The sequence below is a fragment of the Oncorhynchus mykiss genome, chromosome 6, assembly GCF_013265735.2.
Source record: "Oncorhynchus mykiss isolate Arlee chromosome 6, USDA_OmykA_1.1, whole genome shotgun sequence".
Classification (NCBI taxonomy): domain Eukaryota; kingdom Metazoa; phylum Chordata; class Actinopteri; order Salmoniformes; family Salmonidae; genus Oncorhynchus; species Oncorhynchus mykiss.
In genome coordinates, this window is record NC_048570.1 from 21,598,096 (window position 1) to 21,617,716 (window position 19,621).

The 19,621-nt window shown below is 41.9% G+C and overlaps 1 protein-coding gene across 1 annotated transcript in view; it reads right to left on the minus strand.

Moving 5' to 3' along the window:
• Window positions 1-19,621, minus strand: part of cacna1ba (calcium channel, voltage-dependent, N type, alpha 1B subunit, a) — a 189,838-nt gene that overhangs the window by 98,792 nt on the left and 71,425 nt on the right. The window contains exon 7 of the mRNA XM_036979605.1: window positions 17,712-17,815. Within this exon, the coding sequence (XP_036835500.1) occupies window positions 17,712-17,815 (104 nt within the window). The remainder of the gene's footprint in view (window positions 1-17,711; window positions 17,816-19,621) is intronic.

Sequence of the window (19,621 nt, forward strand, 5' to 3'; positions counted from 1 at the left end):
CATTATCTAGCCAATTAAATAAGCCCATTTAAATTATTATTATACAGGTGTATCCTGGGAATAAATAGGCCTACTGCTGATTGGGTAAAGGTTGGATTACCAAGACAAAGAGGGGGAGGTCTCACTCATTAACCTGCACTGTGAAGCCACAAACAGAACATCACTGTTGCCATCTCCCTGGATTGAGTAGCTGAGGTTGAGGACATGCTTTTATTTATCTTCCTCCTTCCACCCACAACTTCTCTGTGTGTAGTACTAGCTCCTTAAGACCTGTTAACGGAGGGATGGGAGGGGAGGGAGGAGGACAGAGACACACAGAGAGAGAGGGACAGTAGTGAGACAGAGAGAGAGAGACGGGGAGAAAGAGAGACAGGGACAGGGAGAGAGAGAGAGGGAGAGAGAGAGAGATAGGGAGAAAGAGAGACAGAGAGAGATAGGGAGTAAGAGACAGAGATGGGGAGAAAGAGAGATATCGGGAGAAAGGTCCACAAATACCATCTAGACACCAATGCCCTAGAGCACACAAAAAACTATACCAACCTCGGCCTAAACATCAGGACCAATTCGACATCCCAATTAGGATCTGCCTAAAAATACTTGAATCAGTTACAGTTAACCCATTGCTCTTTATGGTTGTGAGGTCTGGGGTCCGCTCACCAACCAAGAATTCACAAAATGGAACAAACACCAAATTGAGACTCTGCATGCAGAATTCTGCAAAAGCATCCCGGTGTACAACATAAAACACCAAATAATGCATGTAGAGCAGAATTAGGCCGATACCCGCTAATTGTCAAAATCCAGAAAAGAGGAATTCTACAACCACCTAAAAGGAAGCAATTACCAAACATTCCATAACAAAGCCATTACCTACAGAGAGATTAACCTGGAGAAGAGCCCACTAAGCAAGCTGGACCTGGTGCTCTGTTCACAAACACAGACCCCACAGAGCCCCAGACAGTACCACAATTATACCCAGCCAAATCATGAGAAAACAAAAATATAATTACTTGATACATTGAAAAGATTTTACCAAATAACAGAGCAAACTAGAATGCTATTTGGCCCTAAAAAGAGAGTACACAGTGGCAGAATACCTGACCACTGTGACTGACACCAAATTAAGGAAAGATTTAACTATGGATAGACTCAGTGAGCATAGCCTTGCTATTGAGAGAGGCCGCCATAGGCAGACCTGGCTCTCAAGAGAAGGTGCACACTGCCCACAAAATGAGGTGGAAACTGAGCTGCACTTCCTAACCTCCTGCCAAAATGTATGAGCAAATCAGAGACACATGTTTCCCTCAGATTACACAGACCCCCAAAGAATTTGAAAACAAATCCAATTTTGATAAACTCCCATATCTATTGGGTGAAATACCACCGTTTGCAATCACAGCAGCAACAAGAAAAGGGCAACCAGTGAAGAACAAACACCATTGTAAATACAACCCATATTAATGTTTATTTATTTTCCCTTTTGTACTTGAACTATTTGCACATCATTATAACACTGTACATAGCCATAATATGACACTTTATATGTCTCTATTCTTCTGAAACTTTTGTGAGTGTAATGTTTACTCTTCATTTTTGATTGTTTATTTCACTTTTGTTTATCTATTTCACATGTTTTGGAAATGTAAACATATGTTTCCCATGCCAATAAAGCCCTGTGAATTGATTGAATTGAGAAAGAGAGATTTTAGGCTGGGTTTCTGTACAGCACTTTGTGACATGAGCTGATGAAAGAAGGGCTTTATAAATACATTTTATTGATTGATTGAGGTATACAGAGACAGACAAAGCAAAAAAAGAGAGAGAGGGGCAGATGGAGAGAAATGAGGGATCCCCTCCCTGAACGGTCCAGTTTCACAGCTCACTCGATGAGAGCCAAGCAGTGATTGGTGTCTCGCCCTCGCAGGTCTGAGGGAAGCTCCTTCCTCCATTACAGTGGCTATGTGTGTGTGTGTGTGTGTGTGTGTGTGTGTGTGTGTGTGTGTGTGTGTGTGTGTGTGTGTGTGTGTGTGTGTGTGTGTGTGTGTGTGTGTGTGTGTGTGTGTGTGTGTGTGTGTGTGTGTGTGAGGGGGGGGAGGGCTGTGAGGAGGTGGTACAAGCTCCACAGCAGTCCCTCAGGTGGGGGAGTGAGTCAAAACACTCCTCAGCAAGCCTCACACCAGCACTGAGCGCAGACTCTCTCTCATCTTTCTTTCTCTCTCTCTCTCGCATCTTTCCCTCTCGCATCTTTCTCTCTCTCTCTCATATTTTTCTCTTTATTTATTTTATACACAAACAGATTAGCTAGACATACAGGCGATCCCAGCTACACACTCTCTCACTCAGCCTGTACAGTACACACAGGCTCACCGAATGCAGAGAGATTGCAGAGTAAAACACACACAACAAGCAATCACTCATAGACACATTTTGCAAGCAGTACGGAGCGAGCACAATATCAAACTGCTCAGAGCTGGGATACTATGCCAAAAAATGGGAAACTGTTTTAAGCTAAAGCTACAGTATAATAATAAAGGACCTGGAAAATCTAAAGAAACTGTAGCTTACATATCACACACAATATAAGCAACAAGAACATGAGTCAGAAGTCAAGGTTCAGACCAAGTGGTACAGGATGTGAATATTGATTTACAGCTGTACAGCTGTGAGTTGTGGAGCAACAGGACACAGCATGAGCCTCCACCTGACTGACAGATGGACATTACCCTGCTGGGAAGGATCTGAAAAACCTGACCTTCTACTCCACACAGAGGAAAAGAGGGAGGAGGAAAACATAAGGGAGAGAGAGAAGGTGTACATTTCTATTGTGTATTTCACTTTAGTTTATTATCTACTTCACTTGCTTGGGCAATATTAACATATGTTTCCCTTTTTTTTCTTTAACTAGGCAAGTCAGTTAAGAAAAAAAATCATATTTTCAATGACAGCCTAGGAACAGTGGGTTAACTGCCTGTTCAGGGGCAAAACAACAGATTTGTACCTTGTCAGCTCGGAGATTTGAACTCGCAACCTTTCAGTTACTAGTCCAACACTCTAACCACTAGGCTACCCTGCCACCCCAACCCAATACAGCCCTTGAATTGAATTGAGAAGGGGGGGTAGAGAAAAATATTAAAAGCCAGTGTTGTGCCTCAAGCTGGGCTGTCTGTGGCACTCCCTTTGTTCTAATCAAAGCCCTCACAGAGTAAGCTGATGGGGTGATTTGGGCAGGAGGGGTGATGAGATAAAAGATGAGCCCGCTGCTCCTGGGGCTGTGGCCTCTAACCCCTGTGTTTGGCTGCAGCCCTGGCCCCGGCCCCCTGCAGGACAGACAGTGGCCTTTAGAATGTGACACAGCCATGTCACAGTGCATCAGTGACCTTTATCCCTTCTGACCACAGTAAACACGGCTGACATGTTTTGGTATCCTTCCCCAGATCTGTGTCTCGACACAATCCTGTCTCTGAGCTCTACGGACAATTCCTTTGACCTCATGGCTTGGTTTTTGCTATGACATGCACTGTCAACGGTGGGACCTTATATAGACAGGTGTGTGCCTTTCCAAATCATGTCCAATCAATTTAATTTACCACAGGTGGACTTCAATCAAGTTGTAGAAACATCTCAAGGTTGATCATTTGAAACAGGATGCACCTGAGCTTAATTTCGAGTCTCATAGCAAAAGGTCTGAATACTTATGTAAATAAGGTATTTCTGTTTTAAATTTTTTATGAATTTGCAATAATTTCTAAAAACCTGTTTTCACTTTGTCATTATTGGGTATTGTGTGTAGATTGATGAGGAATCAAGTTTATTTAAAACCACTTAAATGTTAAGGCCCCATATTTGGGGACCCTATTGGATTTGTTTTATTCAATTCATTATGGTATGAGAACAGTAGCCCCTATTTGCAAAAGCAAGGTGTCTACGGAGAGTTGAGTATCTTGGCTATTGATCGGTATCTTAAAATATTTGGTGTGAATTACTACCATACATGGGCATACAAACTTATAAGGGCAGGCTGAGCTGATGACCTTATTTCAAGATGGCTGCTACCTACATTCCGTTTAGCATTGTGAAGCATAAACAAAATAAGCACGGAATACGTTGATACACACCAAAAGCCGGGACTCCATAGATCATGAGGATGTCTTATTTGTCTGCCTGGGACCTATCGTTATTGATCACCAGACCCGAGAGTCAAAATGTTTATTTTACACAGCGTTTTCACCAAATATCTTACAAGATAAGCTTCCATTTGGTCTGTGTTTGAGCTATGGCTACATGAGGGGTATCAAATTAATCCCTATGTTGGTAGGAACAAATATTGCCTATTGCCGATGTTATCTGATGATGTATGACTTAATGGACACATTGAATGTCCACATTCGCGTCACATCTTTGAGCATAAAAAATATGACGATACCTGCTTACTCGCTGTAGGCATCCATTACACAGGGGATTGGCTACTGGGGCACCTTGACAGTCTTGTAGCCAACGAGATAAGCTTTCCAGGGATATGCAGTTGACCTGGGTGGGACAAAGCAAGGCCTAGAACCTTTTATGCATACCGCAAACTATTACTACCGGGCTCAGAGACAAGACTCACCGAGCACAATTTAATTTCATTTCTTTAGCATAAAAGATAGTTTCTCAAGGGTGAAAAAAAGGTAAAAATGAAGAATATCGAACAGGAACCTAAAAAGAAGGCAGCTATGAATAATTATACCGACATAGAAACTTTGAATAAAATACTGGAGTCGGACACGGATTAGGGGAGCGATTTGGACAACGACAATTTCGACTCGGACGACGAAGACTGCTTTCTAGAAGGATTGGATCCACTTTTAGATCTGTAAGTAAATTATCTTCATGACTTTATATAGCTAATTTACTATATGTATTTCATTTGTATAAGTTGTCTGCTTTTTGTGCTTTGGCTTTTGTTTACATAGGCCATTGTAACAAGTCATTTCAATGTTATATAATTACAAAGTAGGTATTGTCTATGTTTCATATTAGTTCACTGTTTGCTGTTCTAAGTTTCATCCTTGTAACTTTGAAGAGGCCACTAAACTCTTATGGCCATTGTTGATTTGTGGTTCTCACCTCTTCCTTTGTTTCCAAAGTGTTACTGTTTGCATTGTGTGTGTGTGTGTGCTTCACACCTTCTATGTGAGTCACTGCACAGGTAAAGTTGACCCTAATGTTGTTTTGTACATTTAGTCAACTGTGATTCTGTGTGTCTTATAACGATACATCCCTTTATTTTATTCACAACAAAGTGGAGGATGCAGAGGATTTGGATGATGACGTTTGGGAGCCACCTCTCCCCAGCAACCGCACCTGCTGGTCAAGGTCTTCATCCACTACTGCTATGTCAATCACCCTGTCTAATGGTTCCACATCCACTTTTCATAGACTTCTTGAAAAAGAAAATACAGTTGAAGTCAGAAGTTTACATACACTTAGGTTGGAGTCATAAAAACTCATTTTTCAACCACTCCACAAATTTCCTGTTAACAAACTATAGTTTTGGCAAGTCAGTTAGGACATCTACTTTGTGCATGATACAAGTAATTTTTCCAATAACTGTATCACAATTCCAGTGGGTCAGAAGTTTACATACACTAAGTTGACTGTGCCTTTAAACAACTTGGAAAATTCACAAAAATGATATCATGACTTTAGAAGCTTCTGATAGGCTAATTGACATCATTTGAGTCAATTGGAGGTGTACCTGTGGATGTATTTCTTTCAAACTCAGTGCCTCTTCGCTTGACATCATGGGAAAATCAAAAGAAATCAGCCAAGACATCATCATTTTTTTTTGTAGAACTCCACAAGTCTGGTTCATCCTAGGGAGCAATAATAATTCAAATAAAATAATACAAAAATGGAAAGATTATGGCACCACAACAAACCTGCCAGAGAGAGGGCCGCCCACCAAAATTCACAGACCAGGCAAGGAGGGCATTAATCAGAGAGGCAACAAAGAGACCAAAGACAACCCTGAAGGAGCTGCAAAGAGGAGATTGGAGTATCTGTCCATAGGACCACTTTAAGCTGTACACTCCAAAAAGCTGGGCTTAACGGAAGAGCGTCCAGAAAAAAGCCATTGCTTAAAGAAAAAAAATAAGCAGACATGTTTGGTGTTTGCCAAAAGGCATGTGGAAGAATCCCCAAACATATGGAAGAAGGTACTCTGGTCAGATGAGACTAAAATTGAGCTTTTTGGCCATCAAGGAAAATGCTATGTCTGGCCCAAACCCAACACCTCATCACCCTGAGCACAACATCCCCACAGTGAAGCATGGTGGTGGCAGCATCATGCTGTGGGGATGTTTTTCATTGGCAGGAACTGGGAAACTGGTCAGAATTGAAGGAATGATGGATGGTGCTAAATACAGGGAAATTCTTGAGGGAAACCTGTTTCAGTCCTCCAGAGATTTGAAACTGGGACGGAGGTTCACCTGCCAGCAGGACAATGACCGTAAGCATACTGCTAAAGCATCACTCGAGTGGATAAGGGGAAACATTTAAATGTATTGGAATGGCCTAGTCAAAGCCCAGAACTCAATCCAATTGAGAATCTGTTTTATGACTTAAAGATTGCTGTACACCAGCGGAACCCATCCAACTTGAAGGAGCTGGAGCAGTTTTGCCTTGAAGAATGGTTCAAATTCCCAGTGGCTAGATGTGCCAAGCTTATAGAGACATACCCCAAGATCCTTGCAGCTGTAATTGCTACAAAAGGTGGCTCTACAAAGTATTGATTTGGGGGGGTGGGGGGTGAATAGTTATACACACTCAAGTTTTCAGTTTCTTGTCTTGTTTGTTTTCACAATAATAAAACAATTGCATCGTCAAAGTGGTAGGCATGTTGTATAAATCAAAAGATACAAACCCACCAAAAATGCTTTATTTAGGGATAGACAGGAGCACACTCCAACACAACAAACAAAGTATTTTTGTGTAGTGAGTCCGCCAGATCTGAGGCAGTAGGGATGACCAGGCATGTTATCTTGACAAATGCATGAATGTGACCATGTTCCTGTCCTGCTAAGCATTCAAAATGTAATGAGTACTTTGTGTGTCAGGGAAAATGTATGGAGTAAAAGGTACATTATTTTCTTTAGGAATGAAGTGAAGTAAAAGTAGCGCAAAATATCAATAGTGAAGTACAGATATCCCAAAAAACTACTTAAAAGTAGTACTTTAAAGTATTTTTACTTAAGTACTTTACACCACCGGATTGTATGAAGTACACAGAGTCTTACAGAGTCAGAGTTTACGCCATCTTCGCAAATGGGATACTGAGTGCAGCCAGTGACGAGACAACAGGTAGGAGGACTGACTTTCTGACAAAGTAACACACAAGTCTTTAAAGACCATGATACACCGGCATTTTTGGGGGAAATATTGCAGAGCAATTTTGCTGGAAATGGAGGTGGGTATGAGACACTGGAGCAATGAGCAACATGAACATTAATATTAGATCAATAGATCAATTTAAGCTTATTTCCCCCATTTATTTACTCCTCTCCTATAGCTTGTTATTGACTGCCACATCTGTACTGAAATTCACAGCTGTGCTCTGTCCATCAACTCAACCTGCTGCCAGTCAAGTCAATGGCAATATAGGCAAAGATAACTAGCTACATTAAGCAAACTTCCAACTTCATAATCGTAAACTAGAAAGATTTAAATGGTTTTAAGATAGCTAGCCAGCTAGTTAAACATACAAAAGAACTATCTAAAATGAAATGTACACAGCTATAGCTAGCTAACACTCTACCTGGCTAGCTAGATAGCTATTTTAGCCAGTTTGTCCCATTGACTTTGCATGAGCTCTGGTTAGCATCCAACCATGGATATTTTTGTCAGTTAAACATGACAAACTGTGCACAGTATATATTTATTAACATATGACCATATACTGAGTGTACAAAACACCTTCCTAATATTGAGTTGCACCCCGCCTTTGCCCTCAGAACAGCCTCAATTTGTCAAGGCATGGACTCGACTGGCACCCCTCAACTGAAGCTAGCCAGCTAACCATTGCTAGCGGTCATCAGCTAACCTTTAGCTCGGAAAGCTCTCGCCAGTTCGAACAACGCGACTCTAACCAGAGCATAACGGACCTATTATTTTTATCCCCCGATTCCCACCGCAAACGGAACATTCTCATCTGGATCTTCACAACTAGCTAACCGCAACCCCGGATGATTACTCCTGGCTAGCGTTTCCATCCACTTAGCTTGAAGTTAGCCCGGCCAGAGCTCCTGTGCTACCACCGAAGCATACTCCTGGGCTACAATATCCGGATCCACGACCGGTCTATCGATGTCACCGCATGAAGAGGCATAAACAGACTTAACCCCATCACGACGTCCCCCAAAGGCTAACTTTCTAGCCCTTGCTATCTGCTTGCTTGCTAATTCGGCCTGCTAACTGCTAGCTTGTTTAGCCCCGGTTCTGCTAACTGCTAGCTTATTTAGCCCCGGCCTACTAACTGTAAGCTTGTTAGCACAGGCCTGCTAACTGTCTGAATCGCCGCGTCCCCAGCCAGCCCAACCACTCACTGGACCCATATTTACTTTCAATCTCTTTTCGATTTTTAATTCGATTATACCTCCCGGTAACCTGCCTCACCCAATATGATACGAAATCGCTATTATTTTGAATTTTTAGAACACATTCAAGAACCTCCAGAAGCTAACCAGCTAACTAGCTACAAGCTATTTAGTCATTGTTAGCCACTGCTAGCGGCTTTAACCTTCTGCACAGCCAGACAGTTTTTTTAACCTGGAAAATACCCGCCAGTCTAGCTTCCCTGCCCCATCCACCGCTGCCCCCTGGACACTGATCACTTGGCTACATAGCTGATGCATGCTGGACTGTCCATTTAATCACGGTACTCCATTCTGCTTGTTTATGTTTTATCTGTCGGCCCCAGCCGACCCTCCCTGCCTAGTCAACGCCATTTTACCTGCTGTTGTTGTGCTAGCTGATTAGCTGTTGTTGTCTCACCTACTGTTTTAGCAAGCCCTCCCAATTCAACACCTGTGATTACTGTATGCCTCGCTGTATGTCTCTCTCAAATGTCAATATGCCTTGTATACGGTTGTTCAGGTTAGTTATCATTGTTTTAGTTTACAATGGAGCCCCTAGTTCCACTCTTCATACCCCTGATACCCCCTTTGTCCCACCTCCCACACATGCGGTGACCTCACCCATTACAACCAGCATGTCCAGAGATACAACCTCTCTCATCATCACCCAGTGCCTGGGCTTACCTCTGCTGTACCCGCACCCCACCATACCCCTGTCTGCGCATTATGCCCTGAATATATTCTACCATGCCCAGAAATCTGCTCCTTTTATTCTTTGTCCCCAACGCTCTAGGCGACCAGTTTTGATAGCCTTTAGCCGCACCCTCATACTACTCCTCCTCTGTTCCGCGGGTGAGGTGGAGGTAAACCCAGGCCCTGCATGTCCCCAGGCACCCTCATTTGTTGACTTCTGTGATCGAAAAAGCCTTGGTTTCATGCATGTCAACATCAGAAGCCTCCTCCCTAAGTTTGTTTTACTCACAGCTTTAGCACACTCTGCTAACCCTGATGTCCTTGCCGTGTCAGAATCCTGGCTCAGGAAGGCCACCAAAAATTCTGAGATTTCCATACCCAACTATAACATTTTCCGTCAAGATAGAACTGCCAAAGGGGGAGGAGTTGCAGTCTACTGCAACTCCGGCAGTCCTACAATCTAAGCTAGAGGCCCTCAATCTCACACAAATCATCAAGGAACCCACCAGGTACAACCCTAAATCTGTAAACAAGGGCACCCTCATAGACGTCATCCTGACCAACTGGCCCTCCAAATACACCTCCGCTGTCTTCAACCAGGATCTCAGCGATCACTGCCTCATTGCCTGTATCCGCTACGGAGCCGCAGTCAAACGACCACCCCTCATCACTGTCAAACGCTCCCTAAAACACTTCTGTGAGCAGGCCTTTCTAATCGACCTGGCCCGGGTATCCTGGAAGGACATTGACCTCATCCCGTCAGTTGAGGATGCCTGGTCATTCTTTAAAAGTAACTTCCTCACCATTTTAGATAAGCATGCTCCGTTCAAAAAATGCAGAACTAAGAACAGATATAGCCCTTGGTTCACTCCAGACCTGACCAGCACAAAAACATCCTGTGGCGGACTGCAATAGCATCGAATATTCCCCGCGATATGCAACTGTTCAGGGAAGTCAGGAACCAATATACGCAGTCAGTCAGGAAAGCAAAGGCCAGCTTCTTCAGGCAGAAATTTGCATCCTGTAGCTCCAACTCCAAAAAGTTCTGGGACACTGTGAAGTCCATGGAGAACAAGAGCACCTCCTCCCAGATGCCCACTGCACTGAGGCTAGGTAACACGGTCACAACCGATAAATCCATGTTTATCGAAAACTTCAACAAGCATTTCTCAATGGCTGGCCATGCCTTCCGCCTGGCTACTCCAACTCGGCCAACAGCTCCGCCCCCCCCCCCGCAGCTACTCGCCCAAGCCTCTCCAGGTTCTCCTTTACCCAAATCCAGATAGCAGATGTTCTGAAAGAGCTGCAAAACCTGGACCCGTACAAATCAGCTGGGCTTGACAATCTGGACCCTCTATTTCTGAAACTATCCGCCGCCATTGTCGCAACCCCTATTACCAGCCTGTTTAACCTCTCTTTCATATCGTCTGAGATCCCCAAGGATTGGAAAGCTGCCGCAGTTCATCCCCCTCTTCAAAGGGGGAGACACCCTGGACCCAAACTGTTACAGACCTATATCCATCCTGCCCTGCCTATCTAAGGTCTTCGAAAGCCAAGTCAACAAACAGGTCACTGACCATCTCGAATCCCACCGTACCTTCTCCGCTGTGCAATCTGGTTTCCGAGCCGGTCACGGGTGCACCTCAGCCACGCTCAAGGTACTAAACGATATCATAACCGCCATCGATAAAAGACAGTACTGTGCAGCCGTCTTTATCGACCTTGCCAGGGCTTTTGACTCTGTCAATCACCATATTCTTATCGGCAGACTCAGTAGCCTCGGTTTTTCTGATGACTACCTTGCCTGGTTCACCAACTACTTTGCAGACAGAGTTCAGTGTGTCAAATCGGAGGGCATGCTGTCCGGTCCTCTGGCAGTCTCTATGCCACAGGGTTCAATTCTCGGGCCGACTCTTTTCTCTGTATATATCAATGATGTTGCTCTTGCTGCGGGCGATTCCATGATCCACCTCTACGCAGACGAGACCATTCTATATACTTCCGGCCCGTCCTTGGACACTGTGCTATCTAACCTCCAAACGAGCTTCAATGCCATACAACACTCCTTCCGTGGCCTCCAACTGCTCTTAAATGCTAGTAAAACCAAATGCATGCTTTTCAACCGTTCGCTGCCTGCACCCGCACGCCTGACTAGCATCACCACCCTGGATGGTTCCGACCTTGAATATGTGGACATCTATAAGTACCTAGGTGTCTGGCTAGACTGTAAACTCTCCTTCCAGACTCATATCAAACATCTCCAATCGAAAATCAAATCTAGAGTCGGCTTTCTATTCCACAACAAAGCCTCCTTCACTCACGCTGCCAAACTTACCCTAGTAAAACTGACTATCCTACCGATCCTCGACTTCGGCGACGTCATCTACAAAATAGCTTGCAACACTACTCAGCAAACTGGATGAAGTTTATCACAGTGCCATCCGTTTTGTCACTAAAGCACCTTATACCACCCACCACTGCGACCTGTATGCTCTAGTCGGCTGGCCCTCGCTACATATTCGTCGCCAGACCCACTGGTTCCAGGTCATCTACAAGTCCATGCTAGGTAAAGCTCCGCCTTATCTCAGTTCACTGGTCACGATGGCAACACCCACCCGTAGCACGCGCTCCAGCAGGTGTATCTCACTGATCATCCCTAAAGCCAACACCTCATTTGGCCGCCTTTCGTTACAGTTCTCTGCTGCCTGTGACTGGAACGAATTGCAAAAATCGCTGAAGTTGGAGACTTTTATCTCCCTCACCAACTTCAAACATCTGCTATCTGAGCAGCCAACCGATCGCTGCAGCTGTACATTGTCTATCGGTAAATAGCCCACCCAATTTTACCTACCTTATCCCCATACTGTTTTTATTTATTTACTTTTCTGCTCTTTTGCACACCAATATCTCTACCTGTACATGACCATCTGATAATTTATCACTCCAGTGTTAATCTGCAAAATTGTAATCATTTGCCTACCTCCTCATGCCTTTTGCACACAATGTATATAGACTCTCTTTTTTTCTACTGTGTTATTGACTTGTTTATTGTTTACTCCATGTGTAACTCTGTGTCTGTTCACACTGCTATGCTTTATCTTGGCCAGGTCGCAGTTGCAAATGAGAACTTGTTCTCAACTAGCCTACATGGTTAAATAAAGGTGAAATAAAAAAATTACAAAAATAAATAAATAAGGGATCATGGCTTTCACCTGGATTCACCTGGTCAGTCTGTCATGAAAAGTACTTAATGTTTAGTATACTCAGTGTATATTGTAGTAAGACATAATTTGAGACTCCAAAACGGGAGTAGATTTTCTCTCACTTCAGATCAAAAACGGTTGTTTTCCAAAACATTTTAGGATGGTAGACTGATCACATGACCAATATCTGTGCTCTGATTGGAGGATTTCTAGAATTTTGCCCAATAGGTGGCGCTGCCGATCAAAACCCTGCAGATAAAAAAAAAAATGTAATTTTCAAAGATTTTTTTGTTAGTTTATCATGGCCTTATGAAGAGCATAATGCCACATTGATAGTAGAGAAAGAGCTGAAGCCATTTAGTGGAACAGCAAGTGAGAATTAGATTTGGTTTCCGAGAAGTAATAAATTCAAGTCCTAATAGCAGCTAGTACAGCACTCATCAGGAGGCCTTCCATTAAGCTCTGCCAGTTTGTGTGTTTGTGTGTAAGTGAGAGAGAGAGAGAGAGAGAGAGAGAGAGAGAGAGAGAGAGAGAGAGAGAGAGAGAGAGAGAGAGAGAGAGAGAGAGAGAACATGCCCCCAGGGCTTCAAAACAATGAACAGAAAAAAACATATACATTCCAAATTACACAGCATTGGCATTACACTCGAGTCTACGACATGATTCACCAGACATTGATGGTATAGGGATATGTGTGGGAGTAGCTGCCTTCAATCCAGGGACTACTGTACTGTAGTGTAAGGACAGTAAATGCTATAAACCAATTTAACAGAAATAAAATGCTAGTTTCCCTTGACAGTAATTTGAACAGTGTACAGAGTGGATGACACATTCAGAAAACACCTCTATTGTCTATGTAGGACTATTCTACCTCCAGTGTTGTCCTGGATTACTCTGCTGTTTAGTGAATCTAAAGGAGGGATTCTAATACAGCTCAGCACTTAAGAGCTCTGTACTGTTCTGTTCTGCACTGCTCTGTACTGCGCTGTACTGCTCTGTAGTGTTCCGTTCCGTACCGTTCTGTTCTGTTCCTTACTGTTATGTTCCTTACTGTACTGTTCTGTACTGTTTTGTTCCTTACTGTTATGTCCTGTACTGTACTGTCCTGTACTGTTCTGTTCCTTACTGTTATGTACTGTTCCTTACTGTTATGTACTGTTCTGTTCCTTACTCGTTATATTCTGTACTGTACTGTTATGTTCCTTACTGTTATGTACTGTACTGTACTGATCTGTTCCTTACTGTTATGTACTGTACTGTCCTGTACTGTTCTGTTCCTTACTGTTATGTACTGTACTGTCCTGTACTGTTCTGTTCCTTACTGTTATGTACTGTTCCTTACTGTTATGTACTGTTCTGTTCCTTACTGTTATGCACTGTTCTGTTCCTTACTGTTATGTACTGTTCCTTACTGTTATGTACTGTTCCTTACTGTTATGTACTGTTCCTTACTGTACTGTTATGTACTGTTCCTTACTGTTATGTTCTGTTCTGTTCCTTACTGTTATGTTCTGTTCCTTACTGTACTGTCCTGTACTGTTCTGTTCCTTACTGTTATGTTCTGTTCCTTACTGTTATGTACTGTTCCTTACTGTTATGTTCTGTTCTGTTCCTTACTGTTATGTTCTGTTCCTTACTGTTATGTACTGTTCCTTACTGTTATGTACTGTTCCTTACTGTTATGTTCTGTTCCTTACTGTTATGTACTGTTCCTTACTGTTATGTACTGTTCCTTACTGTACTGTTATGTACTGTTCCTTACTGTTATGTACTGTTCTGCTCCTTACTGTTATGTACTGTTCCTTACTGTACTGTTATGTACTGTTCCTTACTGTTATGTACTGTTCCTTACTGTTATGTACTGTTCCTTACTGTTATGTACTGTTCCTTACTGTACTGTTATGTACTGTTCCTTACTGTACTGCTATGTACTGTTCCTTACTGTACTGTTATGTACTGTTCCTTACTGTTATGTACTGTTCCTTACTGTACTGTTATGTACTGTTCCTTACTGTTATGTACTGTTCCTTACTGTACTGTTATGTACTGTTCTGTTCCTTACTGTTATGTTCTGTTCCTTACTGTACTGTTATGTACTGTTCCTTACTGTTATGCACTGTTCCTTACTGTTATGTACTGTTCCTTACTGTACTGTTATGTACTGTTCCTTACTGTTATGTACTGTTCTGTTCCTTACTGTTATGTACTGTTCTGTTCCTTACTGTTATGTACTGTTCCTTACTGTACTGTTATGTACTGTTCCTTACTGTACTGTTCCTTACTGTTATGTACTGTTCTGTTCCTTACTGTTATGTACTGTTCCTTACTGTACTGTTATGTACTGTTCCTTACTGTTATGTACTGTTCCTTACTGTACTGTTATGTACTGTTCCTTACTGTTATGTACTGTTCCTTACTGTACTGTTATGTACTGTTCCTTACTGTACTGTTCCTTACTGTTATGTACTGTTCTGTTCCTTACTGTTATGTACTGTTCCTTACTGTACTGTTATGTTCTGTTCCTTACTGTTATGTTCTGTTCCTTACTGTTATGTACTGTTCCTTACTGTTATGTTCTGTTCCTTACTGTTATGTACTGTTCCTTACTGTACTGTTATGTACTGTTCCTTACTGTTATGTACTGTTCCTTACTGTACTGTTATGTACTGTTCCTTACTGTTATGTTCTGTTCCTTACTGTACTGTTATGTACTGTTCCTTACTGTTATGTACTGTTCTGTTCCTTACTGTTATGTACTGTTCCTTACTGTACTGTTATGTACTGTTCCTTACTGTTATGTACTGTTCCTTACTGTACTGTTATGTACTGTTCTGTTCCTTACTGTTATGTTCTGTTCCTTACTGTACTGTTATGTACTGTTCCTTACTGTTATGCACTGTTCCTTACTGTTATGTACTGTTCCTTACTGTACTGTTATGTACTGTTCCTTACTGTTATGTACTGTTCTGTTCCTTACTGTTATGTACTGTTCTGTTCCTTACTGTTATGTACTGTTCCTTACTGTACTGTTATGTACTGTTCCTTACTGTACTGTTCCTTACTGTTATGTACTGTTCTGTTCCTTACTGTTATGTACTGTTCCTTACTGTACTGTTATGTACTGTTCCTTACTGTTATGTACTGTTCCTTACTGTACTGTTATGTACTGTTCCTTACTGTTATGTACTGTTCCTTACTGTACTGTTATGTACTGTTCCTTACTGTACTGTTCCTTACTGTTATGTACTGTTCTGTTCCTTACTGTTATGTACTGTTCCTTACTGTACTGTTATGTTCTGTTCCTTACTGTTATGTTCTGTTCCTTACTGTTATGTACTGTTCCTTACTGTTATGTTCTGTTCCTTACTGTTATGTACTGTTCCTTACTGTACTGTTATGTACTGTTCCTTACTGTTATGTACTGTTCCTTACTGTACTGTTATGTACTGTTCCTTACTGTTATGTTCTGTTCCTTACTGTACTGTTATGTACTGTTCCTTACTGTTATGTACTGTTCTGTTCCTTACTGTTATGTACTGTACTGTTCCTTACTGTTATGTTCTGTACTGTTCCTTACTGTTATGTTCTGTTCTGTTCCTTACTGTTATGTTCTGTTCCTTACTGTACTGTCCTGTACTGTTCTGTTCCTTACTGTTATGTTCTGTTCCTTACTGTTATGTACTGTTCCTTACTGTTATGTTCTGTTCTGTTCCTTACTGTTATGTTCTGTTCCTTACTGTTATGTACTGTTCCTTACTGTTATGTACTGTTCCTTACTGTTATGTTCTGTTCCTTACTGTTATGTACTGTTCCTTACTGTTATGTACTGTTCCTTACTGTACTGTTATGTACTGTTCCTTACTGTTATGTACTGTTCTGCTCCTTACTGTTATGTACTGTTCCTTACTGTACTGTTATGTACTGTTCCTTACTGTTATGTACTGTTCCTTACTGTTATGTACTGTTCCTTACTGTTATGTACTGTTCCTTACTGTACTGTTATGTACTGTTCCTTACTGTACTGTTATGTACTGTTCCTTACTGTTATGTACTGTTCCTTACTGTTATGTACTGTTCCTTACTGTACTGTTATGTACTGTTCCTTACTGTTATGTACTGTTCCTTACTGTACTGTTATGTACTGTTCTGTTCCTTACTGTTATGTTCTGTTCCTTACTGTACTGTTATGTACTGTTCCTTACTGTTATGTACTGTTCCTTACTGTTATGTACTGTTCCTTACTGTACTGTTATGTACTGTTCCTTACTGTTATGTACTGTTCTGTTCCTTACTGTTATGTACTGTTCTGTTCCTTACTGTTATGTACTGTTCCTTACTGTACTGTTATGTACTGTTCCTTACTGTACTGTTCCTTACTGTTATGTACTGTTCTGTTCCTTACTGTTATGTACTGTTCCTTACTGTACTGTTATGTACTGTTCCTTACTGTTATGTACTGTTCCTTACTGTACTGTTATGTACTGTTCCTTACTGTTATGTACTGTTCCTTACTGTACTGTTATGTACTGTTCCTTACTGTACTGTTCCTTACTGTTATGTACTGTTCTGTTCCTTACTGTTATGTACTGTTCCTTACTGTACTGTTATGTTCTGTTCCTTACTGTTATGTTCTGTTCCTTACTGTTATGTACTGTTCCTTACTGTTATGTTCTGTTCCTTACTGTTATGTACTGTTCCTTACTGTACTGTTATGTACTGTTCCTTACTGTTATGTACTGTTCCTTACTGTACTGTTATGTACTGTTCCTTACTGTTATGTTCTGTTCCTTACTGTACTGTTATGTACTGTTCCTTACTGTTATGTACTGTTCTGTTCCTTACTGTTATGTACTGTACTGTTCCTTACTGTTATGTTCTGTACTGTGTGTGTGAAAACATTCCAGTCAGGTCACTCCCAATGCAAACTCTTGGTGGGCAAGCATATATTTCACAAAACACTGCTTCAAATGTGAGAAAACAGGGAAAATACAAACACTGTAAACTATATAAATGAATACTCCCATTCGATTAGGCTAACGCCATGCCAATATAGTCAGACAGAAGCTTCATGTTAAACAGAGCCAGCAGGTAAGTGAAATGACTTGTAAAGAGCACTATACTGTATGTGCTTCATAATAGTGGGTTGATAACAACACCTTTCCCACAGACAGGGATGGTGTCAGGACATGATGTTGACACTCACCCAGACAGGACTCCCAGGACCAGGTTGAGCATGAAGAAGGATCCGATGATGATGAGGGGGATGAAGTAGATCCAGTTCCAGGTGTTCCCTGAGGCATCGTTGGCCTGCAGAAACACACACAGAGAGAAGGACGGGTGATACTTTTTTACATTAGCAACGGTGCTTATTGAACATTGTGCCTGGGGAAGAAAAAGAGTAGCAATAAACAATTTTGGCGCGCACGATTTTCCCCGTGCCAAATAAAGCACAACTCAGTACTTTCTGCCTCCTGCGTCTGACTCCGCACCCACTACGCTTAAGTGCGTCACAAGATATTACATTTCTGGTGTATAGAGATCTTTTTCTGCTTGAATTACAACTGTCCCACTGGAAAACTAAAAAGGTCAGAAGAGGGAAAAATCTAAATCTTTATCTGGAGTTGATCCAGTTTTTTACATGGCAAGAGGCGAATGTGGCTGTTTCTAAAGTCTGAGAGCCACTACATTACAGTAGAGTAGGTCCACTCCACTCTAAAACCTATCTACTATAAAAGCCAGGTGTTCAGTAAACGCTTTCTCAGTTGAGAGACCCCTAGACCATGACATTCAGAATGCAAGCCCAATAGAGATACTGGTTTAATGTTAAGAGGGCAAATATACAGCAGGGGACTGAGACAGTAGGAGCCAAAGTCATTGTCTGTGGTGAATTGGATTTGTATGTCATAGTGACATCTAAATCCCCACTGCAACAATGTTTATTCCGGCATTTCCCTGCTCATCTAGGGCCCATATGGTTTTCATGACCCCTGTGAGAAAAGCAGAGAACCTCAATGGAGGCTCCTAATCAATTACTAAACCTTATCTCAGTATTAAAATATATTTGTTTCTCCATGTCTACGCCACAGTAAAAACTAGATTATTATTTTCTATGTGAGGAAGTCTACTGCTGAGGGCAATTGGATCGCTGAAAATTGGCTGAGACATTAGTGGAAGAAATCTTTCTTGGTGGGTTTTCTTTCTGGATAACGCCATTAACGGATTGTCAGTGAAATGCTTACACATGCAGAACTCCCTCACCTGCATGTGCAGTGCCTACATAATCAATGCCTAGGTTTACCTCCAATGTACTCACATCCTTCCTTACCTTTGTCTGTACATTATGCCTTGAATCTATGCTATCGTGCCCAGAAACCTGCTCCTTTTACTCTCTGTTCCGAACGTGCTACACGGCCAGTTCGTCTAGCATTTAGCCGTATCCTTATCCTACTTCTCCTCTGTTCCTCTGGTGATGTAGAGGTTAATCCAGGTCCTGCAGTGCCTAGCTCCACTCCCACTCCCCAGGTGCTCTCATTTGTTGACTTCTGTAACCGTAAAAGCCTTGGTTTCATGCATGTTAACATTAGAAGCCTACTCACAAAGTTTGAATCTAATGTTAACATGCATGAAACCAAGGCTTTTACCAAGGCTTTTAAAGTCACTGGTTACCCCCTTTCGTTCCCGTTCTCTGCTGCCAATGACTGGAACGAACTGCAAAAATCTCTGAAGCTGGATACTGATATCTCCCTCACTAGCTTTAAGCGCCAGCTGTCAGAGCAGCTCACAGATCTATCTACCTACCTCATCCCCATACTGTATTTATTTATTTATCTTGCTCCTTTGCACCCCAGGATCTCTACTTGCACATTCATCTTCTGCACATCTACCATTCCAGTGTTTAATTGCTATTTTGTAATTACTTCGCCACCATGGCCTATTTATTGCCTTAACTCCCTTATCTTACCTCATTTGCACTCACTGTATATAGACTTTTTGTTTTTTGTTCTACTGTATTATTGACTGTTTTGTTTATTCCATGTGTAACTCTATTGTTGTATGTGTCGAATTGCTATGCTTTATCTTGGCCAGGTCGCAGTTGCAAATGAGAACTTGTTC